The sequence below is a fragment of the Procambarus clarkii genome, chromosome 47 (genome assembly GCF_040958095.1).
Source record: "Procambarus clarkii isolate CNS0578487 chromosome 47, FALCON_Pclarkii_2.0, whole genome shotgun sequence".
Taxonomy (NCBI): Eukaryota; Metazoa; Arthropoda; class Malacostraca; order Decapoda; family Cambaridae; genus Procambarus; species Procambarus clarkii.
Genome location: NC_091196.1, coordinates 13853961 through 13873942, shown reverse-complemented (window position 1 = coordinate 13873942; position 19982 = coordinate 13853961). Strand labels below are relative to the sequence as shown.

The 19982-nt window shown below is 45.5% G+C and overlaps 2 protein-coding genes across 2 annotated transcripts; both read right to left on the bottom strand.

Moving 5' to 3' along the window:
• Nucleotides 1-9739: 9739 nt before the first annotated feature.
• Nucleotides 9740-10195, bottom strand: LOC138350820 (uncharacterized). The gene has a single exon (XM_069302257.1). The coding sequence runs from the start codon at nucleotides 10193-10195 to the stop codon at nucleotides 9740-9742; it is 456 nt and encodes a 151-aa protein (XP_069158358.1).
• An 87-nt stretch (nucleotides 10196-10282) lies between these two features.
• Nucleotides 10283-11152, bottom strand: LOC138350819 (uncharacterized). The gene has a single exon (XM_069302256.1). It carries the CDS (start codon nucleotides 11150-11152, stop codon nucleotides 10283-10285), a length of 870 nt encoding a protein of 289 aa, XP_069158357.1.
• Nucleotides 11153-19982: the final 8830 nt, after the last annotated feature.

Below are 19982 nucleotides of genomic sequence, written 5' to 3'. Positions count from 1 at the left end.
CCTATCATCCTGCTTCACAGGGTTCTCTTGAACGTAGTCATCAGACCATCAAAGCACTCTTGAAAAAGTTTTGTAGTGAAACCTCAAAGGATTGGGATAAGCAGATTGACCTAATAATGTGTATTTTCAGAAGTCTCCCCAATGAGTCCCTAGGAGTATCTCCTTATGAGATGCTCTACGGCCGTAAGTGCCGTACTCCCCTTAAGGCTTTCAAAGACTCTCTCAGAGATGCCACCTTCAGTGAGCATCAGAATGTGCCCCAGTTTCTTCAAAACCTTCAGCACATTCTAGAGAGAGTCCACCGCTTTGCCCATGATAATCTATTGAAAGCCCAGGTGAGAATGAAGACTCATTACGACCAGACCAGCAAAGTAAGAAAATTCAAGCCGGGAGACTTCGTCCTTGCTTATTTCCCTATCCCAGGTTCACCTTTACAAAACAAATTTTCAGGACCCTACTGCGTCAAAGAGTGCAGAAACAACAACACATACGTCATAGAGACTCCAGATAGGCGGCGGAAGACCCAGCTGTGCCACGTCAACCTCCTGAAGCAATATAATGGTACTCCTCCCACTGTCTTGATTAATTGTTCTACCTTCACAGAACCCTACATCCACAGTGAGACCATCCCGGCTTCTTCTCCCGAAAGCACTGACAAGGAGTCGGCGCTTTCTAATTCCAAAATCCTTAATGATCTTCCCAAATGCTTTCAGGATAATAATCGTGCTCCTATGCCCTCTTCTAATTCCACTCTCACCTCGTCAGATAAGCCCTTCATCCTCCATGTCGACGCCAATGGTACCGACGTGGGTGGTGTCGTGATGCAGCAACGAGGCGAGAAGAATACACCTGTCAGCGACTACTGCTACAAGGATCTACGGAACAATTGGCAAGGAGCTGCTCTTCCTCATCCTGAAGCTTCAGCACTTCACTCCACACCTGAAAAGTGCTCGGTCCACCATCAATACGGACCACACCACCCTACACCTCCTGCAGCACGCCCACTTCTCATCTCAACGTCTTCTACTATGGGCTTGCTACCTGCAGAAATTCAACCTGGAGACACGCTATACCAAGAGTCTGACAACATCTTAGCCCATGATCTCTCCAGAGTTTATGAAGTAGAAGCAACTCTATCCATTACTCCACCACATAACGACGTACTTCTTCCAGAACCGCAGGCTTCGGGGGAGAGTTGTGACGATAATCTCCTTCAAGAGATTGAGCCTGCTCTTCCCTCCAAAATTACGTCTTCACAATTATATAAAAAGACTATGGAAGAAATGTCCAACAACGACAACAACACCAGCACCAGCAAGGCTTGCCAGGGTGAGCAGAAACGTATGCATCCAGCCACCTGTTCGAACTCCAACCACCAAACTACCCGTTGATCGCTACGGCTCCGCTGATTGGTCGCCGGTCTGGCTGCACCTGCACTCGCCCCCAATACTACCTGATGTCTGGGGTCGCCCCAACATCAGTCCTCAGAATGTTCCGTGCTTTCGTAGCCAGCACTCCTCCCAGCTAGACGTTAGCGTGTACTGAGAGAGGTGGTGGCTTTAAGCCAATATTCCAGCACCTCCCACTTAACTTTTGTGTTGCACTTCTTGTTATTTTGCCTTAACGTAACTTTCATTGTGTCATTTAAGTATTCTTATTATTTTGATTGATTGATTTTATTATACATATTTGTCTGTCCATATTTTCATGTTTTGATTTATTTAACGTAATTAAAATTTCATTGTTAAAGTTTTACTTGTGTTTTGTGTGTCTTCTCCTTACCTTACCACAGACGAAGTTCCAGTTTTTCTATTTTTTTTTATAACTATGTGACGAGGCCATACCCCTAGCCTTAAACAGCCGAACACCAACGCGTTACCGTCACACTATATACAAACTATATAGATGGCACACCTGTGACAAGTAAAAATATTATTTTGAACAAAAAAACAGCGTCATCTGTTGCATGTAACAGCAACAGACATTTACTAAATATGATCCCATTTCAATTTTTCCGATTGCATTGATAAATTGAATTTTCATAGATTTCGATATATTTTCATTTTCATTTAATTATTTTGTGTGCCATTGTATTGGAATTGAGCTGTGTTGTTTACCATACTGTTCATTTCGTAAGAATAGATTATTTTTTCATTTTTTATTTTTTTCATTTCGTTTTTTAACTGTTCTACTTATCTCTCAGTGATGGGAACATCAGATCATTTGGGAATGCATCCGACGAGGGAGTGGGGAATTGTGGATAGGACGAGGGGATGGGGGGAGGGGGGGATTGGGGTGGGGGAGGACAATGGGATGGGGGAGAGGGTGATAGTGGGAAAGACAAGGGGATAGGGTGAAAGGGGGTATTTGTGGGGAGGATGAGGGGATGGGGTAGGGGGGAATGGTGGGGACAGTCGAGGGTTGCTGTGGCTCACAGCAATGTGTGGCCGGGTACAGCCAGTGTATATATATATATATATATATATATATATATATATATATATATATATATATATGGCTTTGCCTGAGAGCAAAGTCGGGGCTGAGCGGAAGGAACAAGGAATAAAACATAGCTGGGAGAGGACCTAACACTCTCCTCGCCTCCCTTGCCTAGCTTTCAACGCCACCTCCAATCCCCGGAGGTCTCAGACAATTTTCTTCGCGACATCAACTTCAGCGGCTAAGAGATTGAGTGCAATTTTGGGAGTGCAATCATGCCCAGCCTCCGCTGTTTCCATCTGGGCCCCGCAGGAGCGGCCAGATAGGGATGCGAGAGGTGTGCATCATCATCTCCCCCCCCCCCCCCCAGCATCCGGCTCTGGGCTGATGCTCTCCCAGACGCCCTCTCCCAGTGCGACGAGTCTGGCTTACTGCTCGTAATCATAGCAGACAACGCACTGAGATGAGTGAGTGAGAGTGACGTTTCTCACTGAGATGAGTGAGTGAGAGTGACGTTTCTCACTCAGACGAGTGAGTGAGAGTGACGTTTCTCACTCAGATGAGTGAGTGAGAGTGACGTTTCTCACTCATCTGAGTGAGAAACGTCAGATAAGGATGAGGGCGAAGATCCGACCGTCGACTCACGCATGATTTTCTCGTCAGCCTCCGACGGTAAGGAGGTGAAAAGTGAAGGGCAATTTTCTCCGATGGGAAAATTAAGGCTAATTATAGTAATTCTGACAATTGCTTCCTCAGCTCATCGGTCTAAACGAGCGGAGACGCCGCGAGAGGAGGCTGCTAAACAGAGTGCCAGCAGGAGTTACTACCAGAGAACATTGATGGTTGTCTACTTGACAGAGCATCAATGTTATTTTACATACCAGTGACAAAAAAGTATTATAATAATACTAATTGATAATAAAAATACAGCATTGAAAATATTTTATATATAATTTTTTTATATATATTTGTAGAGGTATTAACTCTACAAATAATTTTTATGTTTTTATAGAACGATGGGATACTAAAGAAATTTTTTACAAGAGATTTCAACGCTCAAAATAATATTGATCATATATATTAATCATTATAATGACCAAACCACCCATCAGAAAATGGAGACACGACGATGTTTCGGTCCGTCCTGGACCATTATCAAGTCGGGGTAATGATCCAGAACTGGAACATTCATTACTCATTATCCCGAGTTGATAATGTCGGATAATGTCCCATAACCGGACTTGACAATGGTCCAGGACGGACCGAAACGTCGTCGTTTTCCCATTTTCTAATGTGTGGTTTAATCAACAAATCTTCAGCCACGTTATTGTGACTCATCATCTGCATTAATGATCGTAGAAACATCTTAATAATTTTAATGAAAATTATTATATACATTTAATAATAATAATAATTATAATAATAATCAGAATAGGATAAGATTATATCCGGCTGTTCCTGGCCAGATGATGACAAGAGACACAATCCTCGCCTCCAGTCTCCTGATGAACACGTGATGAGTCACGTCAATATCATCATCATCATCATCCTCATCACTTACTCATTCTCCCACTCATATTAGAAGGCAGGAGTTAGGAAGAAATAAAAAAACACGCCGAAAAAGGAATTATAAAGATGTCCAATAGAGACAAAATTCTTTGGCTAGTGGCTTCCACACTACATACTGACCATTGGCTTCCACACTACATACTGACCATTGGCTTCCACACTACATACTGGCTAGTGGCTTCCACACTACATACTGGCTAGTGGCTTCCACAGTACATACTGGCTAGTGGCTTCCACAGTACATACTGGCTAGTGGCTTCCACAGTACATACTGACCATTGGCTTCCACACTACATACTGGCCAGTGGCTTCCACACTACATACTGGCTAGTGGCTTCCACACTACATACTGACCATTGGCTTCCACACTACATACTGACCATTGGCTTCCACACTACATACTGGCTAGTGGCTTCCACACTACATACTGGCTAGTGGCTTCCACACTACATACTGACCAGTGGCTTCCACACTACATACTGACCATTGGCTTCCACACTACATACTGACCATTGGCTTCCACACTACATACTGACCATTGGCTTCCACACTACATACTGACCATTGGCTTCCACACTACATACTGACCAGTGGCTTCCACAGTACATACTGACCATCGGCTTCCACACTACATACTGACCAGTGGCTTCCACACTACATACTGGCTAGTGGCTTCCACACTACATACTGGCTAGTGGCTTCCACACTACATACTGACCATTGGCTTCCACACTACATACTGACCAGTGGCTTCCACACTACATACTGACCATTGGCTTCCACACTACATACTGACCAGTGGCTTCCACACTACATACTGACCATTGGCTTCCACACTACATACTGACCAGTGGCTTCCACACTACATACTGACCAGTGGCTTCCACACTACATACTGACCAGTGGCTTCCACACTACATACTGACCAGTGGCTTCCACACTACATACTGGCTAGTGGCTTCCACACTACATACTGGCTAGTGGCTTCCACACTACATACTGGCTAGTGGCTTCCACACTACATACTGGCTAGTGGCTTCCACACTACAAACTGACCAGTGGCTTCCACACTACATACTGACCAGTGGCTTCCACACTACATACTGGCTAGTGGCTTCCACACTACATACTGGCTAGTGGCTTCCACACTACATACTGGCTAGTGGCTTCCACACTACATACTGGCTAGTGGCTTCCACACTACATACTGGCTAGTGGCTTCCACACTACATACTGGCTAGTGGCTTCCACACTACATACTGACCAGTGGATTCCACACTACATACTGACCAGTGGCTTCCACACTACATACTGACCAGTGGATTCCACACTACATACTGACCAGTGGCTTCCACACTACATACTGGCCAGTGGCTTCCACACTACATACTGACCAGTGGCTTCCACACTACATACTGCCCAATGGCTTCCACACTACATATTGGCTAGTGCCTTCTACACTACATACTGTCAAGTGGCTTCCACACTACATACTGGCTAGAGGCTTCCACACTACATACTGTCTAGTGGCTTCCACACTACATACTGACCAGTGGCTTCCACACTGCATACTGGCAAGTGGCTTTCACACTACATATTGGCTAGTGCCTTCCACACTACATACTGTCTAGTGGCTTCCACACTACATACTGACCAGTGGCTTCCACACTACATACTGGCTAGTGGCTTCCACACTACATACTGGCTAGTGGCTTCCACACTACATACTGGTTAGCGGCTTTGACTACATACTGGCTAGTGGCTTCCACACTACACACTGACCAGTGGATTCCACACTACACACTGACCAGTGGATTCCACACTACACACTGACCAGTGGATTCCACACTACACACTGACCAGTGGCTTCCACACTACATACTGACCAGTGGCTTCCACACTACATAATGGCTAATGGCTTCCACACTACATACAGGCTAGTGGCTTCCACACTACATACTCACCAATGGCTTCCTCACTACATACTGGCCAGTGGCTTCCACACTACATACTAGCTAGTGGCTTCCACACTACATACTCACCAGTGGCTTCCTCACTACATACAGGCCAGTGGCTTCCACACTACATACTGCCCAGGGGCTTCCTCACTGCATACTGGCCAGTGGCTTCCACACTACATACTGCCCAATGGCTTCCACACTACATACTGCCCAATGGCTTCCACACTACATACTGACCAGTGGCTTCTACACTACATACTGCCCAATGGCTTCCACACTACATACTGTGTTGAATTCAAGGTGTTGTGGCCTAACCAAAAGCGTCTTATCCTAAAAACCCAACTAACTATGAAGGCCAGTGAACATTAGTCCCCGCAAGCGTCAATATTACTGGAGATTAAATTTTTTACCAAAACACTCCAGTTAGAAAGTTGTGGTTGACGGAGCTAAAATTGTGTTGGGGAAAAAAGGGAGAAGTTGGCGAGAGAAAAGTTTGGTGAGAGTGGAGTTTGCTGCTGATGTCAGCACATGAGGAGTTTGCTGCTGATGTCAGCACATGGGGAGTTTGTGGCTGATGTCAGCACATGGGGAGTTTGTTGCTGATGTCAGCACATAGGGAGTGTGGATGCTGACGTCAGCACCAGAAGATATGGATGTTGACGTCAGCACTAGGAGGTATGGCTGCTGACGTCAGCACATAGGGAGTGTGGATGTTGACGTCAGCACCAGAAGATATGGATGCTGACGTCAGCACCAGAAGATATGGATGCTGACGTCAGCACTAGGAGATATGGCTGCTGACGTCAGCACATAGGAAGTGTGGATGCTGACGTCAGCACTAGAAGATATGGATGCTGACGTCAGCACTAGAATATATGGATGCTGACGTCAGCACTTGAAGATACGGATGCTGACGTCAGCACTAGGAGATACTTATTGTTATGATCTCAGCCTGCAGGAGAAACGAGTCTCCCTTCTTGAGAGTTATTCAGCAAGCCTGACCTAACTAGAAGGTCTAGCAAATATTGAGGTGATAACCCATATGAAAAATGGCTGGTTGGATATGTAAAACAATTTAAGATTATGGGCAGTGAGTAAGGAAATAGATAAATGACTGGCTAGGAGATGTGGACATTTTGCTGGAGGCGTGAGGCTCGCTTCCGGAGGACCTTGACCTCACTTGAGTGCCAGACATCGCAAGGGGAAGCCGCGCTCCGTTTGAGCTCCCGCCAGAAGGGAACCCCTAGTGATATATCTCGAAGAGAAGAGAAGTGTGCGAACGTACCAGCTGTGGAATCGAGCTGGGAACGTTGTGGTCTCAAGTCCTGGTCGACGAGCAGATATTAAATCGCCCAGAAGCGTTATTGTGGGCTGTGTGGAGCGCCCTGACCAGACGCCGTCAGAGGGAAAGCGCCCTCGACCAATTAATCTGTGGTAAGCACGATAAACGCCAGTTCATAGTGATTGCTTGTAGTTGGTCGTGTGCCCAGCGACAGTAGCGATGTTTATTTATAAGTTAGACATATTTTAATAAGGCAGAAAGCCTGAAATAAGAGAGTGGAGAGGGAGGAACACGGAGCGACGTCTGTCCCCTCTGAGCGCTGGCGGACGACTGAGGGAGCCTGGCTCCGGATGGAGGAAGACCCTCCCAGCGAGTGAGGACCGCCGCCAGGCGAGGTGGAGTATGGACCCGCCCAAAACGGGGGAGTCCACTCTCACTGTATGTAGAGGACAGATAGAGGTTTGAGGCAAGCATATTGTGTGGTTATTTTTGTTTATGTGTTAAAGGGGAACATTTTATTGGAACGTCGATGGGTTGCAGGTTTGTCTTTTGGGGAAGAAGTTGCTGAGAACTTCGAAGCCAGCAGATGATGTAGCTGATGAGACTCCAAGGTAGTGGAGCAGAGGACCTCGAGCTGTGAGGAGAAGCAGCAGTGAAGAGGAGTGTCACTTGCTTCTGTAGAGGTGGAGAAGCACCATAGTTGCTCGGGGAAACTTCATGGTGTAGCAGCCAAGAGAGCTGTGGAAGAACCTAGCAGAAGGGTGAAGCACCGTAGTTACTCAAGGAAACTTCATGATAGCAGCCTGGAGGAGCTGCAGAGGATCCTGGTAGTGAAGCCCGAAGAACCTAAGGATATTAGGGTTGTGAACTTCCAGAGGTGGAAGGGGAAGTTCTGGTGGATTACTAGTAGGGAGTTGATAGTGTTTGGTTGTCATTAGCGTGCAAGACGCAGTGAGAGGTGAGTGACTGTTGGCATTCTTATGTCAAGGAGTTTTTATACTGAAGTATCAATGAACATTTATACTGGTATATGTTATTGCATTCAAATGCTGATTTTCTATATATACATTATCTTGCTGATAGTGCAACAGTGTATGTAGGCTTGGTCAACTTGAGGAGGTTAATAGTATCAGGTGGTGAACCAGGAGATAGGATACCACTTGATAAGCTGATAATAGAGTTCTGATTGTATTGGAGTGCAACCTGATTGTGATATTATAGAGTATAGGATTCATTATTATTATATGTGTGTATGTATCGTGTATGTGCTTTGTTCAGTAAATGTGTCACAATTTGCTGGTGTTTGCCCTTGTCCTAGTGAGGCTTCCCAGGAGGTAGTAAAGAAGGAGAGAGAAAGAACCAAGAACCACTGCTGTGGACAGGGTAGGAGGTAATACTAGTAAGTCATAGGGGATTGAGGAGATCATATCTCATAAGGAGAGAGTGGGGAGTCACAGCGGCTCGAGTGGGTGTGTGCACGTGACAACGAGGCTAAGTGTTGGAGCCGCATCCCCTAAACGTGTGACGTTGAGCCCCTCTCCAAGAGCCAGAAGCGCCAAGGGTGATCTCCTAGTATAAGCACTCTGCCGAGTTGTGGGTTGGGTTGTCCATAGAGAAGGATCGACGACGACAACACCAACCAACCCACAGTCTATAATATTATGCTGACGTCAGCACTAGGAGATATGGATGCTGACGTCAGCACTAGGAGATACTTATGCTGACGTCAGCACTAGGAGATATGGATGCTGACGTCAGCACTAGGAGATACGGATGCTGACGTCAGCACTAGGAGATATGGATGCTGATGTCATCACTAGAAGATATGGAGGCTGACGTCAGCACTAGGAGATATGGATGCTGACGTCAGCACTTGGAGATATGGATGCTGACGTCAGCACTAGGAGATATGGATGCTGACGTCAGCACTAGAGATATGAATGCTGACGTCAGAACAAGGGGAGTGTGGATGGGAGTCTGATAAACCGAATTGTAAGGAATAATATACAGTCTTCCAGGGACTGTCACAGTCTTCCAGGGACTGTCACAGTCTTCCAGGGACTGACACAGTCTTCCAGGAACTGTCATAGTCTTCCAGGGACTGTCATAGTCTTCCAGATACTGTCATAGTCTTCCAGGGACTGACATAGTCTTTCAGGGACTGTCATAGTCTTCCAGGAACTGTCATAGTCTTCCAGGGACTGTCATAGTCTTCCAGGGACTGTCATAGTCTTCCAGGGACTGACATATTCTTCCAGGAACTGTCTTAGTCTCCCAGGGTCTGACACAGTCTTCCAGGGACTGTCATAGTCTTCCAGGGACTGACATAGTCTTCCAGAGACTGACATAGCCTTCCAGGGACTGACATAGTCTTCCAGGGACTGACTTAGTCTTCCAGGGTCTGACATAGTCTTTCAGGGACTGACATAGTCTTCCAGGGACTGACATAGAGTCTTCCAGGAACTGACATAATCTTCCAGGGACTGACTTAGTCTTCCAGGGACTGACATAGTCTTCCAGGGACTGACATAGTCTTCCAGGGACTGACATAGAGTCTTCCAGGAACTGACATAATCTTCCAGGGACTAACATAGTCTTCCAGGGACTGACTTAGTCTTCCAGGGATTGACATAATCTTCCAGGGACTAACATAGTCTTCCAAAGACTGATATAGAGTCTTCCTGGGACTGACATATTCTTCTAAAGACTCATATAGAGTCTTCCAGGGACTGACATATTCTTCCAAAGACTGATATAGAGTCTTCCAGGGACTGACATATTCTTCCAAAGACTGATATAGAGTCTTCCAGGGACTGACATATTCTTCCAAAGACTGATATAGAGTCTTCCAGGGACTGACATATTCTTCCAAAGACTGATATTGAGTCTTCCAGGAACTGAGATATTCTTCCAAAGCCTGACATAGTCTTCCAGAGCCTGACATTCCACCTTCCAGTGGTTCGGAAGCACTTCCGCCGACCAAAGAGATAGTCAGCCTTCCATGGCTTGATATCCAGGCATGAAAGGCATGTCATCTTGCCTTCATATATGAATAACCTGAGATCCTCCAAGTGTGAAGCACCTCTGATCCTCCAGTGTGATGCACCTCTGATCCTCCAAGTGTGAAGCACCTCTGATCCTCCAGTGTGATGCACCTCTGATCCTCCTGTGTGAAGCACCTCTGATCCTCCAGTGTGATGCACCTCTGATCCTCCTGTGTGAAGCACCTCTGATCCTCCAGTGTGATGCACCTCTGATCCTCCAGTGTGAAGCACCTCTGATCCTCCAGTGAGAAGCACCTCTGATCCTCCAGTGAGAAGCACCTCTGATCCTCCAGTGTGAAGCACCTCTGATCCTCCAAGTGTGAAGCACCTCTGATCCTCCAGTGAGAAGCACCTCTGATCCTCCAGTGTGATAAACCTCTGATCCTCCAGTGTGAAGCACCTCTGATCCTCCAGTGTGAAGCACCTCTGATCCTCCAAGTGTGAAGCACCTTTGGTCCACCAGTGTGAAGCACCTCTGATCCATCAGTGTGAAGCACCTCTGATCCTCCAGTGTGAAGCACCTCTGATCCTCCAAGTGTGAAGCACCTCTGATCCTCCAGTGTGAAGCACCTTTTATCCACCAGTGTGAAGCACCTCTGATCCTCCAAGTGTGAAGCACCTCTGATCCTCCAAGTGTGAAGCACCTTTGATCCTCCAGTGACAAGCACCTTTGATCCTCCAAGTGAGAAGCACCTCTGATCCTCCAGTGTGAAGCCCCTCTGATCCTCCAGTGTGAACCACCTCTGATCCACCAGTGTGAAGCACCTCTGATCCTCCAGTGAGAAGCACTTCTGATCCTCCAGTGAGAAGCACCTCTGATCCTCCAGTGATAAGCACGTCTGATCTCGATTCCTCATCTCTCTAACTCTCTAACATCTCTCTTTCTCTCTCTCTCTCTCCCTCTCTCTCTCTCTCTCTCTCTCTCTCTCTCTCTCTCTCTCTCTCTCTCTCTCTCTCTCTCTCTCTCTCTCTCTCTCTCTCTCTCTCTCTCTCTCTCTCTCTCTCTCTCCCTCCCTCTCTCTCTCTCTCTCTCTCTCTCTCTCTCTCTCTCTCTCTCTCTCTCTCTCTCGCTCTCTCTCTCTCTCTCTCTCTCTTCAAAGACAACAAAACGCAACTACTTCATGCTACAAACGAGTGGAGAAATAGCAACATCGACGAAAGTATCCGTGCCCACATTGAACAACACCTCGACATCCTCACAGACCAGCATCACCTCAGCACTGAAACAAGGATTATCAAGAAACTAACAACATTATATGGAGGACCTATGGCAATTCCACGACCAAGAGATGGCTTCCTGAACCTTGCAGGAATTAACCTCACTGAGGACCAAGTCACTCTCCTAAATCTGGGCATAAACTGTCATGTTATGTCCAGACCGAGTGAGATGGCCCGGAAAGTAGAGTTGGAAATTCTGTTGGACGACATATTCGACCTCGAGACACAAAAGAAGGTCACTACCAAAGATACCTTACAAGCAGAACTTATTGCAGAAGGAGGAAAGAATCGAGGCAATTACAGAAGCACCATACTGTCCCCCGAGCTCAAAGCGGCAGCTAAAAGCCTTCGTGAGAACAAGGAGATAGTTGTCAAGAGAGGTGACAAGTCACCAATATATGTCATTCTTAAAAAAGACGAATATCTGGCGAAAATGAACATCACACTCTCTGACCAAACTAAGTTCCAAAGGGTAACGAAGGACACTACAGCCGAATTAAAAGCAAAGGTCAACAAACTGATCGAAACTGTGAACGCCAAGAAATCCGGACTCCACCTGCCAAAGATCATTGGGGAATATAAACCTGGATATGCGTATGGAAATGTCAAGACACACAAGCCTGGAAACCCACTTCGGCCAATCATTAGCCAGATACCCACACCCACGTACAGACTGGCGAAGCGACTCAACGGCCTGCTGACTCCTTATGTTCCCTGCGCCTTCAGCCTGAAGTCTCCAAAGGAATTTGTTGACTTACTGCGGGGCACACGGGCCACAGGGATAAGAGCCTCGTTGGACGTAGAATCGCTGTTTACCAACGTACCTGTGGACGAGACAATCGGGATGATAGCCGACAGAGTGTATCGTGATCCAGCCTGTACTCCTCTTGACATACCAGAAAATATTCTGAGGAAACTACTCCAAGCTTGTACTAAAGAGGCACTCTTCTTGAGCCCGGATGGGCACATGTATAAGCAAGTAGATGGGGTCGCCATGGGTTCTCCCCTAGGTGTCCTGTTTGCAAACTTCTACATGGGTACCATCGAGCAAAAAGTCTTAGTCGACATGAACTTGAAACCGGCCATATACTGCAAGTATGTTGACGACATTTTTACACAGGTACCTGATGTCAGACATCTGCAGGAGCTGAAGGAGGCATTTGAGCAGAGTTCCGTGCTGCGTTTCACTTACGAGATGGAAAAGGATGGGAAGCTGCCCTTTCTAGATGTAACAGTCATGGAAAAGAGCGGAGGTTTCCACACTGCAGTCTACACTAAGGAAACGAACATAGGAATGTGCCTAAATGCCAACAGCGACTGCCCAGACATGTACAAGAGGAGTGTTGTTAACGCATATGTCGACCGTGCTCTCAGCCACAGCTCAGAATGGAAGCAAGTCGACGAAGAACTCTGTAGGGTAAGGCAGGTCCTAGTCAACAACGGCTTCTCCAATGGTTTCGTCGAAGACATCATAAGTAGGAAAGTGAAACGCCATGCAACCTCTGAAGAGACAACTAACACAACACCTATACCCCCTATTAGACTATTTTACAGGAACTTCTTTTCCACAGCTCATAAAACGGAGGAAAGGGTCCTGAAAGATATTGTTAATAGAAACGTTATCCCTACAGACAAAAATCAGAGGATACAACTGACGATTTACTATAAAACCAGAAAAACGGCCATCCTACTCATGAGAAACTCTCCAGACACAAAACAGAACGCTTTAAAAGAGACTAACGTCGTCTATGCCTTCAAATGCCCTCTTGGGGACTGTAAGCTCCAAAAAACCCAGTATATAGGCAAGACAACAACATCTCTTTCTAGGCGTTTAACGATGCATAAGCAACAGGGCTCCATTAAGGAACATATAATCTCTTCCCACAACCAAACCATCGCCAGAGAAATCCTAGTAAACAACACCTGAAATCATCGATAGATACAGCGATAGCAGGCGGCTTGACGTTTGCGAGGCACTACACATCAAGAAGTCAACACCAGCAATCAACAGCCAATTAATGCACAACTATATTCTACCCACCTCAAGACTCCGCTCCAATATAGAAGCATCAAGAAATATGGACCAATAGGCTTTCTACAAACACTTCTATTCAATACCCATTGTTTCGTGTTCTGTCTTGTGTTGATGAAATTAATACCCTATTAATGCCACCTCTTGTTCTGTCTTGTGTTGATGAAATTAATACCCTATTAATGCCACCTCACCCCATCCACCTCACTCAAATGTAGATATAAAATCGGAGATGCGTAAGTTCTATTCAGTTGTGTATTTGTAAACTAAAGTCTTTGAAAATGTAATAAGTTTTACGAAACGCGCTCGTGTCGCGTCAGACTAGAAATAAAAATGAATTTTGGAGAATTGATTTTTGATTTACCTCCAACAGTGAAAAGAAATGTACGAAAGATTGAGAAAATTCGTGTTAGAATTATTAATCTTACTTTTTCGGTCATATTTAATAATATATAGTCATATTTAATAATACATATATATATATATATATATATATATATATATATATATATATATATATATATATATATATATATATATATATATATATATATATATATATATATATATATAACTGAAAACTCAAACCCCAGCACCCAAGAAATGAATCGAACCCATACTGCCAGGAGCACTCTGCATCTGGAGTACAGGACACCTTAACCACTCGACCACCACGACTCAACAAAGAGGATGGTAGCCGAGGCTAATTCCCCATCCCCCCGCCGGCACTCTGATGGTAATTTTGGCATGGAATTATATCAAATCACCTCAGTCTTTGGGGCACACGTGAGGAACACAAATGCGAACAAGCCTGAATGGTCTCCAGGCATATATGCAACTGAAAACTCACACCCCAGAAGTGACTCGAAGCCATACTGCCAGAAGCACTATGCATCTGGCATACAGGACACCTTAACCACTCGACCAACACGACCGGACAAAGAGGATGGTAGTTGAGGCTAATTCCCCATCACACCCTTCGAGTCACTTCTGGGGTTTGAGTTTTCAGTTGCATATGTGCCTGGAGACAGTTCAGGCTTGTTCGCATTTGTGTTCCTCACGTGTGCCCCACAGAATGAGGTGATTTGATAAAATACCATGCCCGAGATTACCATCAGAGTGCCGGCGGGGGGATGGGGAATTAGCCTCGGCTACCATCCTCTTTGTTGAGTCGTGGTGGTCGAGTGGTTAAGGTGTCCAGTACTCCAGATGCAGAGTTCTCCTGGCAGTATGGATTCGAGTCACTTCTAGGGTGTGAGTTTTCAGTTGCGTATATATTCAGTTCGCAGCCCGGGATGACCATCTCCTTGAAACTCCATTCCTTTCTCATTAGTAGGGCCACTAACCTCCTCCCCTTCCTATTTTCCTATTACAGTGTAGTCCTGGGGAAACACTGCATTCGTTATGATTCCCGTGAGTTCTGTTTCTGTGAGTCCGATTACATCTGGGTTCACTTCTTGTGCTCTTTCCCTTAGTTCACTTGCCTTGCTTGTGATCCCATCTATGTTCGAGTACATCACCCTGAAACTGACTCTTTTCTGTCCCTTGAAAGATCCTATTGCTTCCCCTGAAGCAGGGGAACAGGGAAGGACTGGAATGGGAGGGCCAAAGAAGGGGGGACCTGGGGGATCTGGGTTGTGCAGGAGGCTGGGAGGGTCTGGTACAGGGAGGAAGGTGTAGGGGGAAGGCTTGAGGGGATTGGGGAGAAAAGAGGGTTTGCAGACCTAGCATCAGGCCACTTTTAAAGTATTTCAGCAAATGAGGGGGGGGGGGGGGTGAGATGAGAGAAGGGGGGGATAGATGAGAGAAGGGGGTAAAGATGAGAGGGAAGGGGGGAAGAGAGAGATGAGAGGGAGAAAGAGAGAGAGAGAGAGAGAGAGAGAGAGAGAGAGAGAGAGAGAGAGAGAGAGAGAGAGAGAGAGAGAGAGAGAGAGAGAGAGAGAGAGAGAGAGAGAGAGAGAGAGAGAGAGAGAGAGAGAGAGAGAGAGAGAGAGAGAGAGAGAGAGAGAGAGAGAGAGAGAGAGAGAGAGAGAGAGAGAGAGAGAGAGAGAGAGAGAGAGAGAGAGAGAGAGATATTGAGGGAGGGAGGGGAATGTGTGTGTGTGTGAACTGGGAGAATGTTACAGAGGAGAGGACCCGACCCATGATCACGTGTGATCTCGGGTTAAATAAGTGAGTGAGAGTTTCGACCGTTGGGGTCACGGGAGTCACGGGGGTCACGGGGGTCACGGAAGTCTCGCATGACGGCAAGTTAATTGGTCCAGTGACCCTTGGAGTTCATCCCACATCCTCTGGACCCCGCCCACCTCCCTCACCCACCCACTCACAACTCAGAAATTTATAATACTATCTATATCTAACAGACATTATATCTATCTGCCTTTTTTACTTCTGTCCAAGGTTGTAGGCCAGACGGTTTCAGTTCCCCCTCAAGCCACTTTCCCATAGTGAGTTGTGACTGTATAGTGAGTGCCATAGGGTAGTAGGGACCGGATCCCATGCCCCTCATTAAGAAGACTTAACTCCTATTGCGACAACCAATAAATTCTCTTATACCTGAAATATGGGTTGCATTGTGCCATAGAGTGTTGGAATAGAATAGAATGAAAAATTGGGTGGGAGGGAGGGAGTATACGAGTTAGGGAAGGGAGCGAAGGGAAAAGATACTCAGAGACCCGGGCACTGCTGGGTACCCTATCAATCTCAATAATGTATTTTTGTCTCTTCGAGGTTATTATTTAAACTTTGCATATTATTAAAACTTTGCAGGTTGAATGGTCCGGCGTACGGGACGATCACATGCTGGTCGGGGCAGCAAAATTCAAGAAATAACTGAGTGCCATCGTGATATACTGGCCCCCAAGATGATTTTTGGCACTGGCTGCTGGCTACAACTGGCTTAATATTTTGAAAACAAATATTTAAAGCAATTATTTTTCTTACAGTAATATGCAATATCATATCATTGATATCAAGGGAAATTAACTGAAATATACTGTTATTCATACTTTGGCTGTAGCACCTTAAAACACATAATTTCAACACAGCCCCTTTCTCCTCACTGCAATGTTACAGTGATCTGGTGATAGTGGGAAGGCGTGATGTGGGGTTGGCAGGAAGGGTGTGCTTTTGGGGAAGATCGGGGGATCGAGGTGTATAATAAGTGGAGATTGGAAGGTGGCTTAGAGAGGAGTTGGGTAGGTTGTCTGTGGGAGTAGATGACGAGAACGTGTTTGAGGGAGATAAGGAGTGTCTCCCCCACAAGCGTGTGGAGAGACACCTGGGAGAATATGAGTGGTGGGAGAATGGGAGAGTGCATGTGTGAGGAGACAGGAAGTATGTAGGGAGAGACCTGTATGAGTGTGTGTGGGAGAGGCTTGGGCACAGGGTCTGCCCCGGGCACTGCCGGAGACCTCATCTATTTAATCAGAATAATTATCTGTCTGTTCAACATTAAATGTCAGGTGCTTTGGGTGAGTTTCACCCAGCTTTTCACTATGATTGCTGTCGGGTACATGCCAAACATAGCTGGGTTATTACACTCATCAAATGATTACTGCCAACCATGGTGCCATAGGGAACCTGATCAGCTTCATGGCAACTCTCTGAACGTCTTGACATTCTAAACCTTCTAAAAAGCAATAATACTTACAATATCATTGAACATCATATAGGACAAAAACCCAAACCTATGTATTAGTGTTTTATGTAAAGACTTACACCAAGTCGGGGGAGCCGGTCGGCCGAGCGGACAGCACGCTGGACTTGTGATCCTGTGGTCCTGGGTTCGATCCCAGGCGCCGGCGAGAAACAATGGGCAGAGTTTCTTTCACCCTATGCCCCTGTTACCTAGCAGTAAAATAGGTACCTGGGTGTTAGTCAGCTGTCACGGGCTGCTTCCTGGGGGTGGAGGCCTGGTCGAGGACCGGGCCGCGGGGACACTAAACAGCCCCAAAATCATCTCAAGATAACCTCAAGATAAGTCTTTCACACTCTCCTGAGTGCTTTATCAAGGTCTGAGTGTGTTGTTAGGACCAGACTTACTCCTCAACGGCTACTCATTTGTTTAATTTATGTAAATATTTTAAATCTTAACATAAATTACACAAATATATGTGAATGCGATTTTATCCCATGTTATTAAGTTTGTGGAGGACAATACCTTTACTTATAGTATATAATGAGCTGCTGAACAATACCTTTACTTATAGTATATAATGAGCTGCTGAACAATACCTTTACTTATAGTATATAATGAGCTGCTGAACAATACCTTTACTTATAGTATATAATGAGCTGCTGATGGCAAAATTGTAAAATAAAAGAACATTGAATCATCATAATTTATTCTTAACAAAGAAAATATTTTTTATTGATGTCATTTATGATGACATCAATGATGATGATGATGATGTCACTTACTTGCACAGAGCTGCACACCTGTGCACCTTTCCTCTCCCTCAACCAGCCTCAGATCACAGCCTCACAGTTACTTTGGTGGTTATTCTTACAGGTACCAAACATGTCCAGGCGTTGTTTACTGACTGGTACTCCAGCAAGGCAGTAAGAGAAACAGATATACTGAATGTAATTATATATATATATATATATATATATATATATATATATATATATATATATATATATATATATATATATATATATATATATATATATATTCAGAGAGAGAGATAGAGAGGGAGAGAGAGAGAGAGAGAGAGAGAGAGAGAGAGAGAGAGAGAGAGAGAGAGAGAGAGAGAGAGAGAGAGAGAGAGAGAGAGAGAGAGAGAGACAGAGAGACAGACAGACAGACAGACAGACAGACAGACAGTCAGACAGTCAGACACGGTCCGACAGACAGGGAGACAGATGGACAGTGAGAATAATGATTAAATGTTGTCAACCTCACTGAGCTCCTCAGATTAAGGGTTTGAGCACAAGTCACAGAAGGTGTTGCCCCTCTGTACCGCCACGCTGAGACGCTGAAAAAGGAAACGGGTTACCATCCCCCCTTCTCTCATCACTGGGTCTATCGCAGCGTACATATTAAAATCCTCTCCTACTTCCAGTTGAAACAAGGGTTTCTGAGCCTATTCAAACACTCCTATTACAATATCTTCGACCCAGAAACCTATTGGTGGTCTCGACCTCTCTGAGAATGGCGCCTTCCCCCACCCACATTTTTCAGCTACCCTGCACTGTGGAGTACAATGGATAGGTATTATCCAGTGTATATGTTCAATTGATGTCTCATCAACCTCGTTAGCTTCCCTCCACGGTTGTAGGGAAAATCAATCTGGACCTTTATGACTGCTGTCACGTTTTCACATTTGAGGATTTTTTTACGGAACGGAGGTAATGCATAAACCAATCTGTAGCTGGATTAGTGCACACACACACACACACACACACACACACACACACACACACACACACACACACACACACACACACACACACACACACACACACACACACACATACACACACACACACACACACACACACACACACACACACACACACACACACACACACACACACACACACAGTCGATGTTATATAACGATGTTCGCGATGACGCAAAATGAACGAGTTGTGACAGTCACATCTGTGTATTGTCACAAGACAGATACTCTTGGAGGATAGTAGGATCCTCCAAGAGGACTTAAAGAGGTTTGCAAAGATGGTCAATGAAATGGCATCTGGAGTTCAACACGTGCAAATGTAAAGTTATGGAAAATGGATTAGATAATAGGACACCAAAGGGACAATACACAATGGAGGGATACTACCTACCACTCACGACTTTAGAAAGAGACCTGGGTGTGGACGTAACACCTAATCTAAATCCTGAGGCACATATAAATAGGATATCGACAGCAGCGTACTCTACATTGGCAAAAGTTAGAATATCATTCAGAAACCTAAGTAAGGAGGAATTTAGAGCACTTTACACTGCCAACGTGAGGCCAGTCTTAGAGTATACCTCCCCATCATGGAGTCCCCACCTGAAGAAACACATAAGGAAACTGGAAAAGGATCAGAAATTTGCGACGAGGCTCGTCCCAGAGTTACAAGGGATTGGGTATGAAGAGCGCCTGAAGGAACTGAACCTTATAACACTACAAAAATAAGGGAGAGGGGGAATATGATAGGAACGTATAAAATACTCAAAGGGGATTGACAGAGAGGAAATAGATGAAATGTTCACACAGATACTAATAGAATTAGGGGACATGGATGGAAGCTGGAAACTCAGATGAGTCACAGAGATGTTAGGAAGTTTTCTTTTAGCGTGAGAGTAGTGGAAAAAATGGAATGCACTTGGGGAACAGGTTGTGGAAGCAAACTCTATTCATTATTATAAAACTAAGTATGATAGGGAAATAGGACCGGAGTCGTCGCTGTAAACAACCGATTGCTAGAAAGGCGGG